The sequence below is a fragment of the Leucopleurus acutus genome (assembly GCF_964270905.1).
Source record: "Leucopleurus acutus genome assembly, chromosome: 7".
Lineage (NCBI taxonomy): Eukaryota > Metazoa > Chordata > Mammalia > Artiodactyla > Delphinidae > Leucopleurus > Leucopleurus acutus.
The window spans coordinates 103,003,750-103,018,160 of NC_139150.1; the positions used below are offsets into that span (position 1 = coordinate 103,003,750).

At 44.4% G+C, this 14,411-nt stretch overlaps 1 protein-coding gene across 1 annotated transcript in view; it reads left to right on the plus strand.

Moving 5' to 3' along the window:
• Window positions 1-14,411, plus strand: part of DOCK5 (dedicator of cytokinesis 5) — a 216,535-nt gene that overhangs the window by 148,110 nt on the left and 54,014 nt on the right. The window contains exons 24-29 of the mRNA XM_082842361.1: window positions 1,552-1,622; window positions 2,223-2,329; window positions 4,372-4,508; window positions 6,452-6,547; window positions 9,739-9,837; window positions 13,905-13,999. Coding sequence (XP_082698487.1) covers window positions 1,552-1,622; window positions 2,223-2,329; window positions 4,372-4,508; window positions 6,452-6,547; window positions 9,739-9,837; window positions 13,905-13,999 — 605 coding nt within the window. The remainder of the gene's footprint in view (window positions 1-1,551; window positions 1,623-2,222; window positions 2,330-4,371; window positions 4,509-6,451; window positions 6,548-9,738; window positions 9,838-13,904; window positions 14,000-14,411) is intronic.

A 14,411-nucleotide genomic window follows, 5' to 3' on the forward strand; every position in this document is an offset into this window, starting at 1 on the left:
CTGTTAATCTCATACTCCTAATTTATCCCTCCCTTCTCTTCCCCTTTGGTAACCATAAGGTTGTTTTCTATGTCTGTGAGTCTGTTTCTGTTTTATAAATATATTTATTTGTATTATTTTTTAGATTCCACATATAAGTGATATCATATGATATTTGTCTTTCTCTTCCTGACTTTGCTTAGTATGATAATCTCTGGGTCTATCCACGTTGCTGCAAATGGCATTATTTCATTCTTTTTTACTGCTCTGGAGTGTTCTATTGTATATATGTACCACATCTTCTCTATCCATTCACCTGTCAATGGACATTTAGGTCACTTCCATGTCCTGGCTATTGTAAATAGTGTTGCAATGAACATTGGGGTGTCTGTATCTTTTAAATTAGAGTTTTCATCTTTTCTGGATATATGCCCAGGATTAGGATTGCTGGATCATATGGTAACTCTATTTTTAGTTTTTTTAAGGGACTTCCATACTGTTTTCCATAAAAATTGGCTCCACCAATTTACATTCCCACCAACAGTGTAAGAGGGTTCGCTGTTCTCCACGTCCCCTCCAGCATTTATTATTTGTAAACTCTTTGATCATGGCCATTCTGACCGGTGTGAGGTCATACCTCACTGTAGTTTTGATTTGCTTTTCTCTAATAATTAGCGATGTTGAGCATCTTTTCATGTGCCTGTTTTAAAGACCTAAATATAATCTATGACACCGTAAAACTCCTAGAAGAGAACATAGGCCAAACATTCTCTGACATAAATCGTAGCAATATTTTCGTAGATCAGTCTCCCAAGGCAAAAGAAATAAAAGCAAAAATAAACAAATGGGACCTAATCAAACTTAAAAGCTTTTTCACAGCAAAGGAAACCATAAAGAAAACGAAAAGATAACTGACAGACTAGGAGAAAATATTTGCAAACAGTGCGACCAACAAGGGGTTACTTTCCAAAATAGACAGCGCATACAACTCAATATCAGAACACCCCAATCAAAAAACGGGCAGAAGACCTAAATGGTCGTTTCACCAAAGATGACAAGCTACCCTTTTAGACGTCCCTTGAATGGCATTTCTGGACCCTGTGAATTCAGCCAGTTGATCCTGATGATGATTCAAGCAACAGGCTTTACTCTTAGGGCTCCCCTTCTTCCCAGAAGCCCGTCGTCCCCATCGTCTTCATCATTATCCGTTTTTTGAGGTAAAATACGTAATCCCTAAAGACTCAAGTTCGAGCTCTCTTTTTTGCTCTCTGTGGCAACTTTGTGAGGGAGATGTCCAGATTTTTAACTACTTCCTTGGGTAGAAAACTGAATTCTAAATGGACAGTGGCTCTTGGGTGGTGAGGGCAGAAAGCTGTGCCTCTGGACTTTTCAGGAAAAAGATCCTGGGAGATCGCGTAGAGCAACATCAGCTTTCTTCTTCATTGCGAGAGTGTCTGTGTCCAGTTCCCTGTTCAGGATCCCAGCATCGGTCGTTTCTTCCTGGGATCGAGCAGGAAATTCTGTATTTGTCCTGCTTGGCAACTGAATATGCCTTCGGTGTTTTTCTTGCAGGGGGCAGCCTTGAAGTACCTTCCTAGCATCATTAATGACGTCAAACTTGTGTTCGATCCAGTTGAGCTCAGGTAAATAGCCAAAAACATTTGTTTCTTAACAGAGAAGCAGCTCCCCTGCTGGCTTGAGCTTAGGCGGCTACACGTGCTGTGATTCTTCTAACACGTATTGACCGGACACCTTTTTGTGCTCATTTCTGTGGAAGCCATAAAAGAAGACACAAAGCCAGTCCCTCGGAGAGGTTTGCACTTTCTCCAGGGAAACGAGACACACAGACATAAAATTAACTACAGAAAAAAGTACATAATAATACGCTTTCAGCCCTATATCTAAGTACCCCCGAAATGCCGAGTCAGATGGTGATGGACACTGGGGTGGAGGTAGCCCGAAAAGACTTTTGCAGAAGTTGAGGGTGAAGGTAGTTCTGCAAAGCAGTGATGGACCTGACTAATTTGCCAGTTTAGGCTGACTTAGCTCCCAGGCTGAGCCCTGGAGTGGGCACGGAATAGAGCCTCTCCTTTGCTTCCTAGAGACAGACTCTCAGGTCATTGTGGAGAGAATTCCAGGTAAACCTGTCCACGCGTAAATAATTTCCCAGTAGAGGGGAAGAGCGTAATGCTCCCTTGAACTCGGCAGAATGAAAACAGTGACTACTGGGGTTTCTCTTGCAGCGTACTCTTCTGCAAGTTCATTCAGAGCATCCCTGACAACCAGTTAGTGCGCCAGAAACTGAACTGCATGACCAAGATAGTAGAGAGCAATCTTTTCCGGCAGTCGGGTGAGTCTCCACCAAAAACTGCTGCTTACAGAAATCCCGGTCTTGTGTCTTCTTCAGCCAACACTGCCTTTTTTTTTTTTTTTTTTTTAATGTCAATAATGTCCTTGCCAATCGTTTGCTGGTACTTGAGGACCTCCTGGGAAACCAGTTTTAAGGAGAAGGTGAGGTCAGTTCAGCGTTCCCATAGTTCCTGAAAGAGCAAAATCATGTGTTCTTTAATCTTTAATTTGAACTCGTGTTTCATTAATTAGCAAACTTTGTCCTCAAAATAGGAACCCCATAAAGTAACAGGCAAGCAGTAAAGACGGTCCTTTTAAACAAATGCATCTCCTTTGACTTAGAGTATAACGCCAGTAACCAGGGGCTGGGGCAGGCAGTGATGCCATGGGGCAGTGATGTTATGGGGCAGTGATGCCGTGATGCTGTAGGGCAGTGATGGACCGCATGCCACTTATACTGGCTCGGCGGAGCTGGTTATGCACATCTCTTCTCGACTCCGTGCCCAGTCATGTCATCTTAGTGGCTGAAGAGTGACCATGGCAGAAGGACTTACACCATGGAAACTGGCGATCACTGTAAATCAGAGAGGTTTTGGGGGGAGCTGTAGGAGAGCCAGACTACCGTCATACTGCTGGGAGCGGAGAGGAGAACACTCTTCCACTGATAAAAGACTCTTCATTTTGTAACTAGAGTCAGGCACATAGCCACCAGGTGGAAATCACTGTGTTCCTGTCCCAAAGTTGACATAGGAAAGAGGTCCAATACCTGGTTCTTTCCCAGTAAACCCAAGACTCGCTAGGGTGGGGCAGCTGTGGGAGCTTCTTTTGAAACCACCACCAGGTCAGGGAGTCCCAGAGGGTGACTCATGCTGTGTGTATCGGCTGGAGGGTCTGAGGACTGGCAGGACACCTCAGAAATAGGAAAAGTTGAGTGAGTTGTTGGTGCGAGAACCCTTCTAGCCTTGCCCCTGGCTAGTTATGTAACTTTGGACGAATGAGGGACCTTCTCTAAGTCTCAGCTTCTGTTTCTATGGAAGGATGGACTTGAACTAGATCATATCAGCACGTCTTTTGGCTCTGACCTCTTCTGAGCCTCAGAATTTGTGCTTAGACATTTCAGCTGTTCCAAGGACCCAGTCGGGGGAGTGCAGAAAGCTAGTGAGGGCTCTCAAGTGGAAAACTTAGTACTAGTCAACCTCTTACTACGCTGTGATTCCCTCTGCCTCTAAGGATGCATAAACCATAAATGAGACAACAAAGGTGCATTGTTTGAGCAGAAGAGCAAGGATGCCCTGGAGGATTCCAACAGAGGAAGTATTATCACCATTCACAGTCGTTTCTGTTAGTGCCCAGAATGTCTGGACTCATCAGAATGATATTTTATCATTGTGAAAGATCTCAGAAGGAAGACATAGTAGGAAGATAATACCTTACTTTATGAAGTCCACGTGCCTGCGAAAGCATGAACAGAATGTCTGTGAAACACTGAGATGTGCTGGTGGAGCTCAGTATTCATAGGAATTTTCGAGTACATTTTCTCCATTAGGTGGAACGTTTCAAAAAAATTAAAAGCATATACCTTGCTTAGTTTACTAGTTTCATATGACTTAGCTTGCAAGTATCAAGTTGGCTTTTTTTTTTGGCTGTGCTGTGCAGCTTACGGGATCTTAGTTCCCTGACCAGGGATCAAACCCATGCCCCCTGCAGTGGAAGCGTGGAGTCCTAACCACTGGACCGCCAGGGAATTCCCAAGTTGGCCTTTTTTTAGAAAAAAAAAAAGCTAAAGAAATTGTTAAATACTTTAAACATTTGGCTACGTGGACCCACAATAGGTGGGATTTTCTTTGTTTTTAAGGTCAAGGTACTGGGCTAAAGTTCCGTGCCTAAAACCACGTGCTCCTCGGTGGCCTGGAGGAGCCCCTGCAGGGCTGAGTGCAGAGCTGGGAGCTGGGGGGACAGGTAGAGAGGGAGTTGCAGGAAGGAGCCAGGCAGTTCGGGGGGGCACTCCTACAGCTGGTGAGTGGTCTGCATTTTCCCCCTCAGAGTGCAGAGACGTGTTGTTGCCTCTGCTGATAGACCAGCTCAGCGGCCAATTAGACGACAACTCCAGCAAGCCTGACCATGAGGCCAGCTCGCAGCTTCTGAGCTACCTCCTGGAAGTTCTGGACAGGAAGGATGTGGTGAGTCAAAGAGTCACTGATGCAGAGCAGAGCGTACACTGGTCCCATGGCCTGGGATAGGAACCACTGCATGGCTCTCCTAGTCCCAGGCAGTTGAGAACCTGGGCGCTGGGGCAGGCTGCACCCATTTTAGAGGTGTTTAGAGAGGCTTCTCCCGGCTAGACTCTGTCATGCAAATCTAGGTCCAGGGAGATCCACCTACTGCTGGGGCTGCTACTGGTTGATCTTCCTGATTGGCCCAGTTTGCCTATCACTGAGATCCTGCTGAGGACTTTTCAGATCCAGAGCCCTGTTTAGACTTGTTAGGTAGAAAGCTCTACCCTGTTATACCTCTGATACCTGACACCACTATTGTAGATCTACCGGAGCTTCTGAGAAGTTCTCATTTTTTGTTCTCTCTGAAACTGATCCTTCCTTCTGGAGCCTAGTAGAAATGATGTGTTTTTTTTTTTTTTTAATCTCACCTCATCTCCTCCCCCTCAAAACACGTGGGGCCACACTGCCTGGATTTTCCATCTTGTAGAGATAGACCTGTCATAGCCTCCACTCAAGAGGCTGGAGAACTTTGCAGAATGTTTTCAGTCGAAGACAAACCATAGTCGCTACCCCCCATGATGGCTACACGGCACCCAGGTTCCTACAGAGAGGCGGGTGTTATGAATCACTTTCATTTAAAGAAATAGGAAGCAAGCAGAGAAATAATAAAAAGCAAGGAAGCAAAGAAGGGAGGGTGGGAGAGAGGGGACGCTAACGATACTTGGTGTTTTAATAAAATTACATAATTAGCAGGGATCTAGTTGTTGGAAGCATTAAGCAGGAGATTCGAATATCTGTCAAGAAGCAATAATGGGCAAAGGCTTGGAAAAGGCAACTTGAATATTGATAAGTTGGGGCTGAAGGAGTATAGCATCAAACCACAAGAAAGGAAAGAGGGAGAAAGAAAGACTGAGCATTCATGAGGCACTGTTGGGCGCATCAGCCCCGCTAATTCCTGTACGGGATCTTTTCTTTCTTTTCTCGCAGCTATGAACATTGAAGCGCCACAAAGTTAAATAATTGCTCACTGTCACACATGACAGAGTCAGAATAGTAAATCCCCGTCTGAGTCTGCTCGAGCTGCCGAAACAAAATACTGCAGCCTGGGTGGATTAAACAACAGAAATTTATTTCTCATAGTTCTTGGGGCTTGGAAGTTCAAGGTCACGGTGCCTGCATGGTTGGGTCCTGGTGAGGCCCTCTTCCTGTCCTGCAGATGGCCACCTTCTCGTTGTGTCCTCACACGGCCTTTCCTTGGTAGGGCAAGCTCTCAGGTGTCTCTTCTTATAAGGATACTAACCTGTCAGTCCCGGGCCCTGTCTTCACGACCTGATTATCTATCTCCAAAAGCCCCATCTCCAAATACCATCACATGAGGGGTTAGAGCTTCAGCACAGGAATTTTGAATGCGAGTGATCAGTCCATAACAATCTCCTCGACTTGAATTTCTTGTTTTTTTACATCCTAGAGAGGAGGTAGCAAGAACTTCATGTTTTCGCCTTTTTCTTCCCACTTATGCGCCAAATTGTCCTGGGTAGCCTGATCTACGCAGCATCAGGACCGAGTACCTCGTGCTAGCGGGAGTCTCCAGAAACTGTTGAGTTGCTGGCTACAGGGAGCTCTCAGCGAGCCCAGATGACCTGGGTCATTAGAGAAGCTTTCTTCCCCTGCATCCCCTGCATCTCCACGTTCATCTTTTAAATGACAGAACCAATTATGTTCAGCAGATTCCTTAATAACATTATGTATCGTTCTGTGACAATGTTTCCCCCTTTTGGACAAGAGATTGCTTTGTACTGAAGAGCCAGAATGAGAGTTAAAGAGAACTCTCAGCAGTCCAGGGTTTCTTTAAGAAAAGTGAAGCTGAGTCAGAAGAAGTGGTGTCCATCCCTTTGTTTCCCCCTCAGGGTCCCACGGCGCTGCACGTACAGCTGATAATGGAACGGCTGCTGCGAAGGATCAACCGGACCGTGATTGGGATGAGCCGACAGTCTCCCCACATCGTGAGTGTCGCCCAGGGGACCACACAGCCACTGCAGCTTTTTTTTTTTTTTTTTTGCGGTACGCGGGCCCCTCACTGTCGTGGCTTCTCCCGTTGCGGAGCATAGGCTCCGGATACGCAGGCTCAGCGGCCGTGGCTCACGGGCCCAGCCGCTCCGCGGCATGTGGGATCTTCCCGGACTGGAGCATGAACCCGCGTCCCCTGCATGGGCAGGCGGACTCTCAACCACTGCGCCACCAGGGAAGCCCCACTGCAGCTTCTTAGTGTCCCATCCCACCTGCCCATTGTGGGGCTTTGGGGAGCAGTGTCTTGAGACCAAATTCACATAGGCCCCTCCCATCCCAGTTTCCAGTCTGCGCTGCGGGCTGGGTGGCATAGCTCCCTCGGGAAATAAATGGGGTCTAGAACTTTACAGCCCCACTGGATGAGTGACTCTTCGTTATAACTGTGAGTAAATCTGATGCTGATTTTCTCTTGAGGGAAAATGATCTACCAGGGAGGTAGGGGAGGCAAATGGGGGAAAATTTTAAAGGATCTCGCCAGTACAAATGATAAGGAGCCTTGCTCATAGGGAAGGTGAAACCAAAGCCTCTTATAATATATTAAAGCAGAGACCCACTGAGATATGCAGGCACCCTAGGTGGACTAAGAACTTGGGACCCATTCGACCTAATGCTCTTTCAATATTTGCTTAATATTTTATTTCAGGAAAATGTGAGCCTTGGTGAGCAGAAAATTAGGGCTTTGGCTGACTGCATTTAGCACTTCCTCTGTTGTCTCAAGCAGTTTAGTTGTAATTCTCAATGTACGCATGCTCTGTGTGGGTCTGCCTTTGTTAGAATGATAACAGTAATAGTATCAGTATGTCCAGCCTGCGTGATGATAATGGTAGTAGTCACTGTTAGCTCATTTTTGTGCGTGTGCTAGAAACTATCTTAAGCACTTATATTTCATTGAAAGGTCACACCGAGCTCCATTTTGCGAATGAGGAAACGTGCAAAAACCCGAGCAAGGTTACACAACCACCAGGTGATTGAGGTGGGCTTTGGCCCTGGGCAACCAGCCTGGAGGCGGCGCCTTGCATGCTGTCAGCCGTGCCCACCCCCAGCAGCTCACCGAGTTATGTTCCCAACTATGCACTATAGTCACCGTGAGAGGAATTCTGATAACATCAGTTTTCCCCTTCGTATCATATTCCCCGTGATATTTAGTGAGCTTAAAAATCGGTGCCCTGTGGTACCATCCAGCCCTTGTGGTTCAAGGAAAAACCATTTAAAGATCTTGGGATTAGCATGCTGTTAGAAATGTCAGTGTTGCCCTGGCCTCTTATTCTCCGCCTGTTATGTCTATTAAACGTCAGATAAAAAGTGTGATCGAGACCAGAGGTAACTGTTGAAAGGCCGAGTCGTATCCTCATTAAAATGAAGCATCTTTTACTAAAGGTGCATCTTTTGCGATGCTAAAATCTCTGATTAGATTTTTAATCAGAGGACATAGAAAAAGAACTATCCCAAATTGCTGTGGTAAATAAAAACCATTTATTCAACAAATATGTATTAAGAAACTACTGTAAGCCAGGCGCTGTTCTAGATGCTGGGGATATATCAGGAAACAAAACAGACAAAAATCACTACCTCAGAGAAGCTTACATTCTAGCAAGAACAACTACAAAAAAATAAGTGGCAGAGTTTAGAAGGCTATAAGTGCTATGGAGAAAAAAATGAGTGGGATAAGGGGAGTTAGGGTAGAAGAGTTACAATTTATGTAAGCTGATTAAGAATGGCTTTCCTGGGCTTCCCTGGTGGTGCACTGGTTAAGAATCTGCCTGCCAATGCAGGGGACACGGGTTCGAGTCCTGGTCCAGGAAGATCCCACATGCCGCCCGTATGCAGCAACCAAGGCCCAACGCAGCCAAAAATAATAAAATAAATAAAAAATAAAAAATAAAAAAAAAAAAAAAAAAAAAAAAGAATGGCTTTCCTGGGTCTTCCCTGGAAGTCCAGTGGGTTAGGACTCCACACTTTCACTGCCAGGGACCCAAGTTCGATCCCTGGTCAGGGAACTAGAATCCCACCAGCCGCGTGGTGCAACCAGAATAAAAAACAGGCTTTCCTGAAAGGGTAAAATTTGGACAAATGCTTGGCAAAGGCCTGGAGAAACAAACAGTGTTAGGTGCTGATGGTAATGCAAACTATATGCTGATTTGGCAATATATATCAAAGCCTTAATACAATAAATTTACATCACTTTATAATTAGAAAAATAAACTTTCCTAAACAAAAGAGACCTAAGACAGACATTCATTCAGAGAGAGGTGTACATGGATAGTATTTCACTGTTTTTGTGTTTAGGAAGTGATTCTCTCCATCCCAGGAACAGCTGTATTTTCATCTCCTCTGTGCCAAGTTCACTTAAATTTGTGTTGTTTTCATAACTATATGAATCCAAGAAGAGACTACCTTCGATACTTGCCCTCTGGCTAGAAAATTAAGTCTGTGGCTCAAATATGGTTGGACTAGGGGAAAGCAAGTTGAATATGTAATTCCTAGCCTCAAAAATGGAAATGATGGTAATCATCTAATTATCCGATCCGTTTCTTCAAACCAGGTCCACAGTTACACAGCATAACATGCTAGGAATCACTGGCCAAAGGGTTCTAGAGCTGGTGGAATGACATTGAAGTGGTCCAGCAGGGAGCTCTCCTAGCCTCTCTTCTGCTCGTCCACTCAGTTTTACGACCTCCCTTCGACCTCTCTCTTTCCTCTTTGCATTCCTCCAAGCTCAAATTTATTTAAATGATGTAAATACTTTGGATGTTTCTCCCTGGACCTCTCTATTACACCTCGGTCTCAACAAGCAACTCAGGGTCTGCAAGTTGTTACAGCTTAACTAGTCATCTAGCTGAGATCTTACAGTCAGTATCCCCTGACCTACAGGATTTCAGAGGTCATGGCTAATCATAGGATGAGTGAAGCCCTCCACACTGCTTCAGTCAAACCTGGAAGAACCTTCTTTTTAGCAGAAACTGCAAAGCCCATGCCTTTGGACCTTTAGAATGCAGTATGTTTCCAGCGTGCTGGGGTCCCTGCATAGTTAATTGGGTGGGAAAAACCAAAGTACATGCACCCAAATCTTGGCTTTGTCAGTTTGTGGTCTAAGCAGCTGGCATTTGTGTTTTCGGTCTCCTTCCAGGGGAGTTTCATTGCTTGCATGATTGCCATCCTGCGGCAGATGGACGAGAGCCACTACAGCCACTACATCAGCACTTTCAAGACCAGACAAGACATTATTGTAAGTTGTCTTCATTGGATGCTGGTAACTTAAGACTTCTCATATTTTGGCAGAACTGAGTGTCCTGAGTCTGGGGTTCTCTTCCCACACACCTCTGAATGCTGTGTCGCTTTCCACAGGGGTTACAAGAGGGAGAGTTTTTCTCTGCCCACAGGATTTGAAGAAGAGTCCAGTACATATACCAGGAGGTCCTCACGCAGCCACCTACGTCTCTTGGATTTAGAGAGAGCCCATATTTAGAAACATTTGGGTGACCTCTTTTGCTCTCAGAAGAGGACAGTGTCCCATTTTCAGGGACAGTAGTCACCCATGCCCTGGCAAGGATTTTAGGAGGCAAAGATGTTCATGGTCTTTTAAGATATGGTTGATGTCATCCTTTTCAGTATTCCCTGGAGAGGGAAACAAAAAAAGGTAATACCTGCCCCCAGGTAACAGTTGTAAGTTATCGTCAGTTGAAAATATTCCATTCTCTTCTGTTTTAAACAAGAAAATTGTTCTCATAGTTACCATTAAGCATACAGCCGAAGGTGGCCCAAGAGGCTAAGTTAGATCTCTGGCTGCTTCCCCAGGATCCTTCCCTTCAGGGAATTGTTAGTGGCTGTTAAACATCCCTGAAGGTGAGAATTCCCTGGCCGTCCAGTGGTTAGGACTTGGTGCTTTCACTGCCGTAGCCTGGGTTTAATCCCTTGTCGGGGACCTAAGATACAACAAGCTGCATGGCCAAAAAAAAAAAAAAAAAAATCCCTGAAGGTATTGTCTTATCTTGTGAAGTAGTGGGCTGGACGGGGAGCTGTATTATGGACGGGGAGCTGTATTAACAGGCAGGGTCTCATTGCACTCATCTTTGCTCCAGGTAACTTTGCATCATTCGTGCATATTCCAATTTTCTTTATGCTCCGGATTTTCCACTTTCTGCCTTTATTATACTGATAGCATGTAGCCAGTACACCCAAAGATATCCAGCTCTTTCTTTGCCAGTCACTCTCCTTTCTGTGAGGTGTACATGAAGGAAAAATACACAAGGAGTTGTACTGTTTATTCCTATTAGTTGTAATCGATCCAGTGATGAATCCTCAGAGCACTGTCCTGGACCACAATAAAGGACTTAATGGGGCTTAGTCTGGAGTCCTATGTGGACCTCCACGTAGGCCATGCTCTGGCTGGCAGCGTGGTACAGGAATCTGTAGCGATCCGTAGCTGTGCTTGCAGAGATCTGGGCGAGAGAATTAGGAAGAGGGGAGAAGTGGGGAGAGGTGGAAGCCGAGGGTAGCAGTGTTTCTCCTCCGTAGTGGGTTTAAGAACACAGGCTTTAGAACACCTGGATCTGGGTTTGAATTCTGACTATTCTGCTTCCCCCTATGAAATTTTGGGCAAGCTGTCTAACCTCGCTAAACCTCAATTCCTCCTCGGTAGGATGGTACCTGCCTGGGGGCAGGAGGTAGTTAATGTGAGTATTGATGAGTGGACATGTGGAAAATGCCTCACTTTGTGCCTGGCGTGTGTTACTAGCTATGAGAACCAGCTACTTATGATAATGGTAATGATACTACATTATCATTACATATATAATAGTATTATTATTATGTAAGATAAAATTAATATAAAAATAGTTTAGTGACTTTTTTTTCAGATTCCCTTCTGAAAGCAGGAAGAATAAAGAAAGTTATACTAAATTCAAACTCTTGACAATTTGGCTCCTTTAAGTAAGCAAAAAGAAGAAAAAAAAAAAAAAACCAGATTTAACTCCTATTCTCCAGGACCGTGGTGAGCTCTTCCCCTGCATCATCTTTTTTTTTTTTTCTTTTTGCGGTACGCGGGCCTCTCACTGCTGTGGCCTCTCCCGTTGCGGAGCGCAGGCTCAGTGGCCATGGCTCACGGGCCTAGCGGCTCCACGGCATGTGGGATCTTCCCAGACCGGGGCACGAACCTGCGTCCCCTGCATCAGCAGGCGGACTCTCAACCACTGTGCCACCAGGGAAGCCCTGCGTCATCTAATTAAAAGAGGATTATTGTCCCCAAGGGAACAGTACTCATCAGTGGCAGAACTGCAGGGTACGGCTAAGCCCTTTGACCTCCAGTGGACTGTTCTTTCTCTCGCTCCTGCTGCTTCTGAAGAAATCACTTGAAAGACTTTGGGAAGTGGTAGATAAAGTGAGGCCTGGGGTTATCTGTGAACTGCCTTTATTATGTCATCACTGTTTACAGTTCACTGAGAGCACTAGAGTTGAATATGGAGTTGGCATCAGAATAAATAACCGGCATCTACATCCTTGTTTCACAAACCATCAACTCCTGTTGACTTGAGGAAAAAAGTTAATGGGATAGTTAATAAGTAATGGATGCACTTAAAATGGATGGTGAAAAACTGGAAAACTTGTGAACTATGTCTATGATTTCAGAATGGAGGGTAGAGAAGTTTGACTCTCCATTGAACCAGAAGGAAGTAACACAGACTTGAGAGCTGGAATTGCTCCCATTCCTATGCTGTTTGGCGTCCGAAGCGTACTGGTTAGCCAACAGGACCGGGGTCTCAGAGGAATATTGTTAGAAACAGAACCCAGGCCCCCTGCCTCCCAAGCCCCGTTTTCTTTCTGTATATGATGTCATTCATGAGCTAGAACTGCACGGTTTAGTGCCAGAGAAATTGGACTGGATTTTCATTTCAGGAATCTGAGCGGAAAATGTCTAAATTTAACTAACTAATAAATTTAAAAGCTTCCCAAACTTTTTATCTTTGATTTTTTAGCCCGATTGTTCTGAGTTCCTTTCTCCTATTAGCCCTCTTTCGAGTAGAATGCTGTTTTTTTTCAGTACTGGCCTTTTGTTATTAGGTTTTACAGACATGATGGTCCACTGCTATAATCTCTTTTTAAGGACCATTTAGGACCCTCCCCCCAGGCTACGCATGGTAACGTTCCTGGAAGAGGAAGAATCATGACTCTGCTGCTTATTTATAGCATTTTTGTTCTGTTCTAATAATAATAAGGGAGAATTGGACTCAGAGTTATTAGAAGTATCAGTTTTCTCAGACTCAGATACAGAGAACAAACTGGTGGTTGCTAGAGGGAAGGAGGGGAGAGATGGATGAAAGAGGTGAAGGGGATTAAGAGATCCTAACTTCCAGCTGTAAAATAAGTCAGTCCCAGGATGTAATGTACACATAGGGAATCCAGTCAGCAATGTTGTAACAACTTTGTATGAGGACAGATGGTAACTGGGTTTATTGTGGTGATCATTTCCTAATGTATAAAACCATCGAATCACTATGTTGTACATCTGAAACTAACATAATATTATGTTAATATTAATTAACTAATATAATATGTTAGTATGTTAATTGTAACTCAATTTTTAAAAGACACCAAAAAGTTAAAAAAAAAAAAACAGGTATCAGTTTTCTGACAGTTGTTGGTGAATTCATTTGAAGTACAGTAGATCCATTCAGACAACATTGGCGGCCAAGGACTGAAGATATTATGGCTCTGAACTTGGGATCCAGAATCCCAAGGTCTCTTCCTAGCTCTCCAGCTTCTTGGTTTCTATGGCCTTAAGCCAGTCGTTTCATTTTTCAACAGTCTCAGTTTTATCATTTATAAAATACAGACAAATTTTAAATCCTCCTCTTCCTTATCAGATTACATGATGTAAACATCAAATCATAGGATAACTGCAAGAATGCTCTGTTGAATACACACTGCTATGTTTAAAATAGATGACCAACAAGAAACACAGCACAACACAGCACAGTACAGCACAGGGAACTCTGCTCAATATTCCGTAATAACCTAAATGGGAAAAGAATTTGAAAGAGAATAGATGCATGTATATGTATAACTGAATCACTTTGCTGTACACCTGAAACTAACACAACATTGTAAATCAACTATACTCCAATATAAAAGAAAGTCAAAAAAAATACTCTGTTATCCCTATAAACCTTACTCAAAAGATAGACTGTTATGGGACCTGGGCCATCGTATTCCTTCCTTTACGTCAGTGTGCTGGAGGAAAGGCTTATGGAGTATAACCCAGTTTTTCCCCAACCATTCCTCCTTTGTTTTCTGCAGGACTTCCTCATGGAAACTTTTATCATGTTTAAGGATCTAATTGGAAAGAACGTCTACGCCAAAGACTGGATGGTCATGAATATGACACAGAACAGGTGAGACCGACCATCGCAGGGCTGGAGGCGTTTGAAAACTTGGGTCTGGAAACTAGGTTTTGACCCTTGTGAAGCATGTTAAATCTCTTTGCTTCAAGTCCACCATCTGTAAAGTAAGGTTCCTCCTGCTTTCGTGGTCCTGGTTTACATGCTTCTGTTCTTGATTCCAGGCAGACTACTGTGGTCACTCCGACTTGGGCTCTCTACTCTCTTCTTTCTGCTATAACCTCCTCATTGCTTTCGTGTTGACTGTCAGCATCAGCTCTGCAAGGTATCTTTCAGTGTCTCCATATGGCCTTCATCATCCTGACATTCAAGGCCTCTGCATCCCGGCCCACCCTGCTTTTCTAGCCTTGTCTTCCACTGTTTGCCTCTATATACAACTTGCCCTCCAATCAAACTGGCCTCTTCC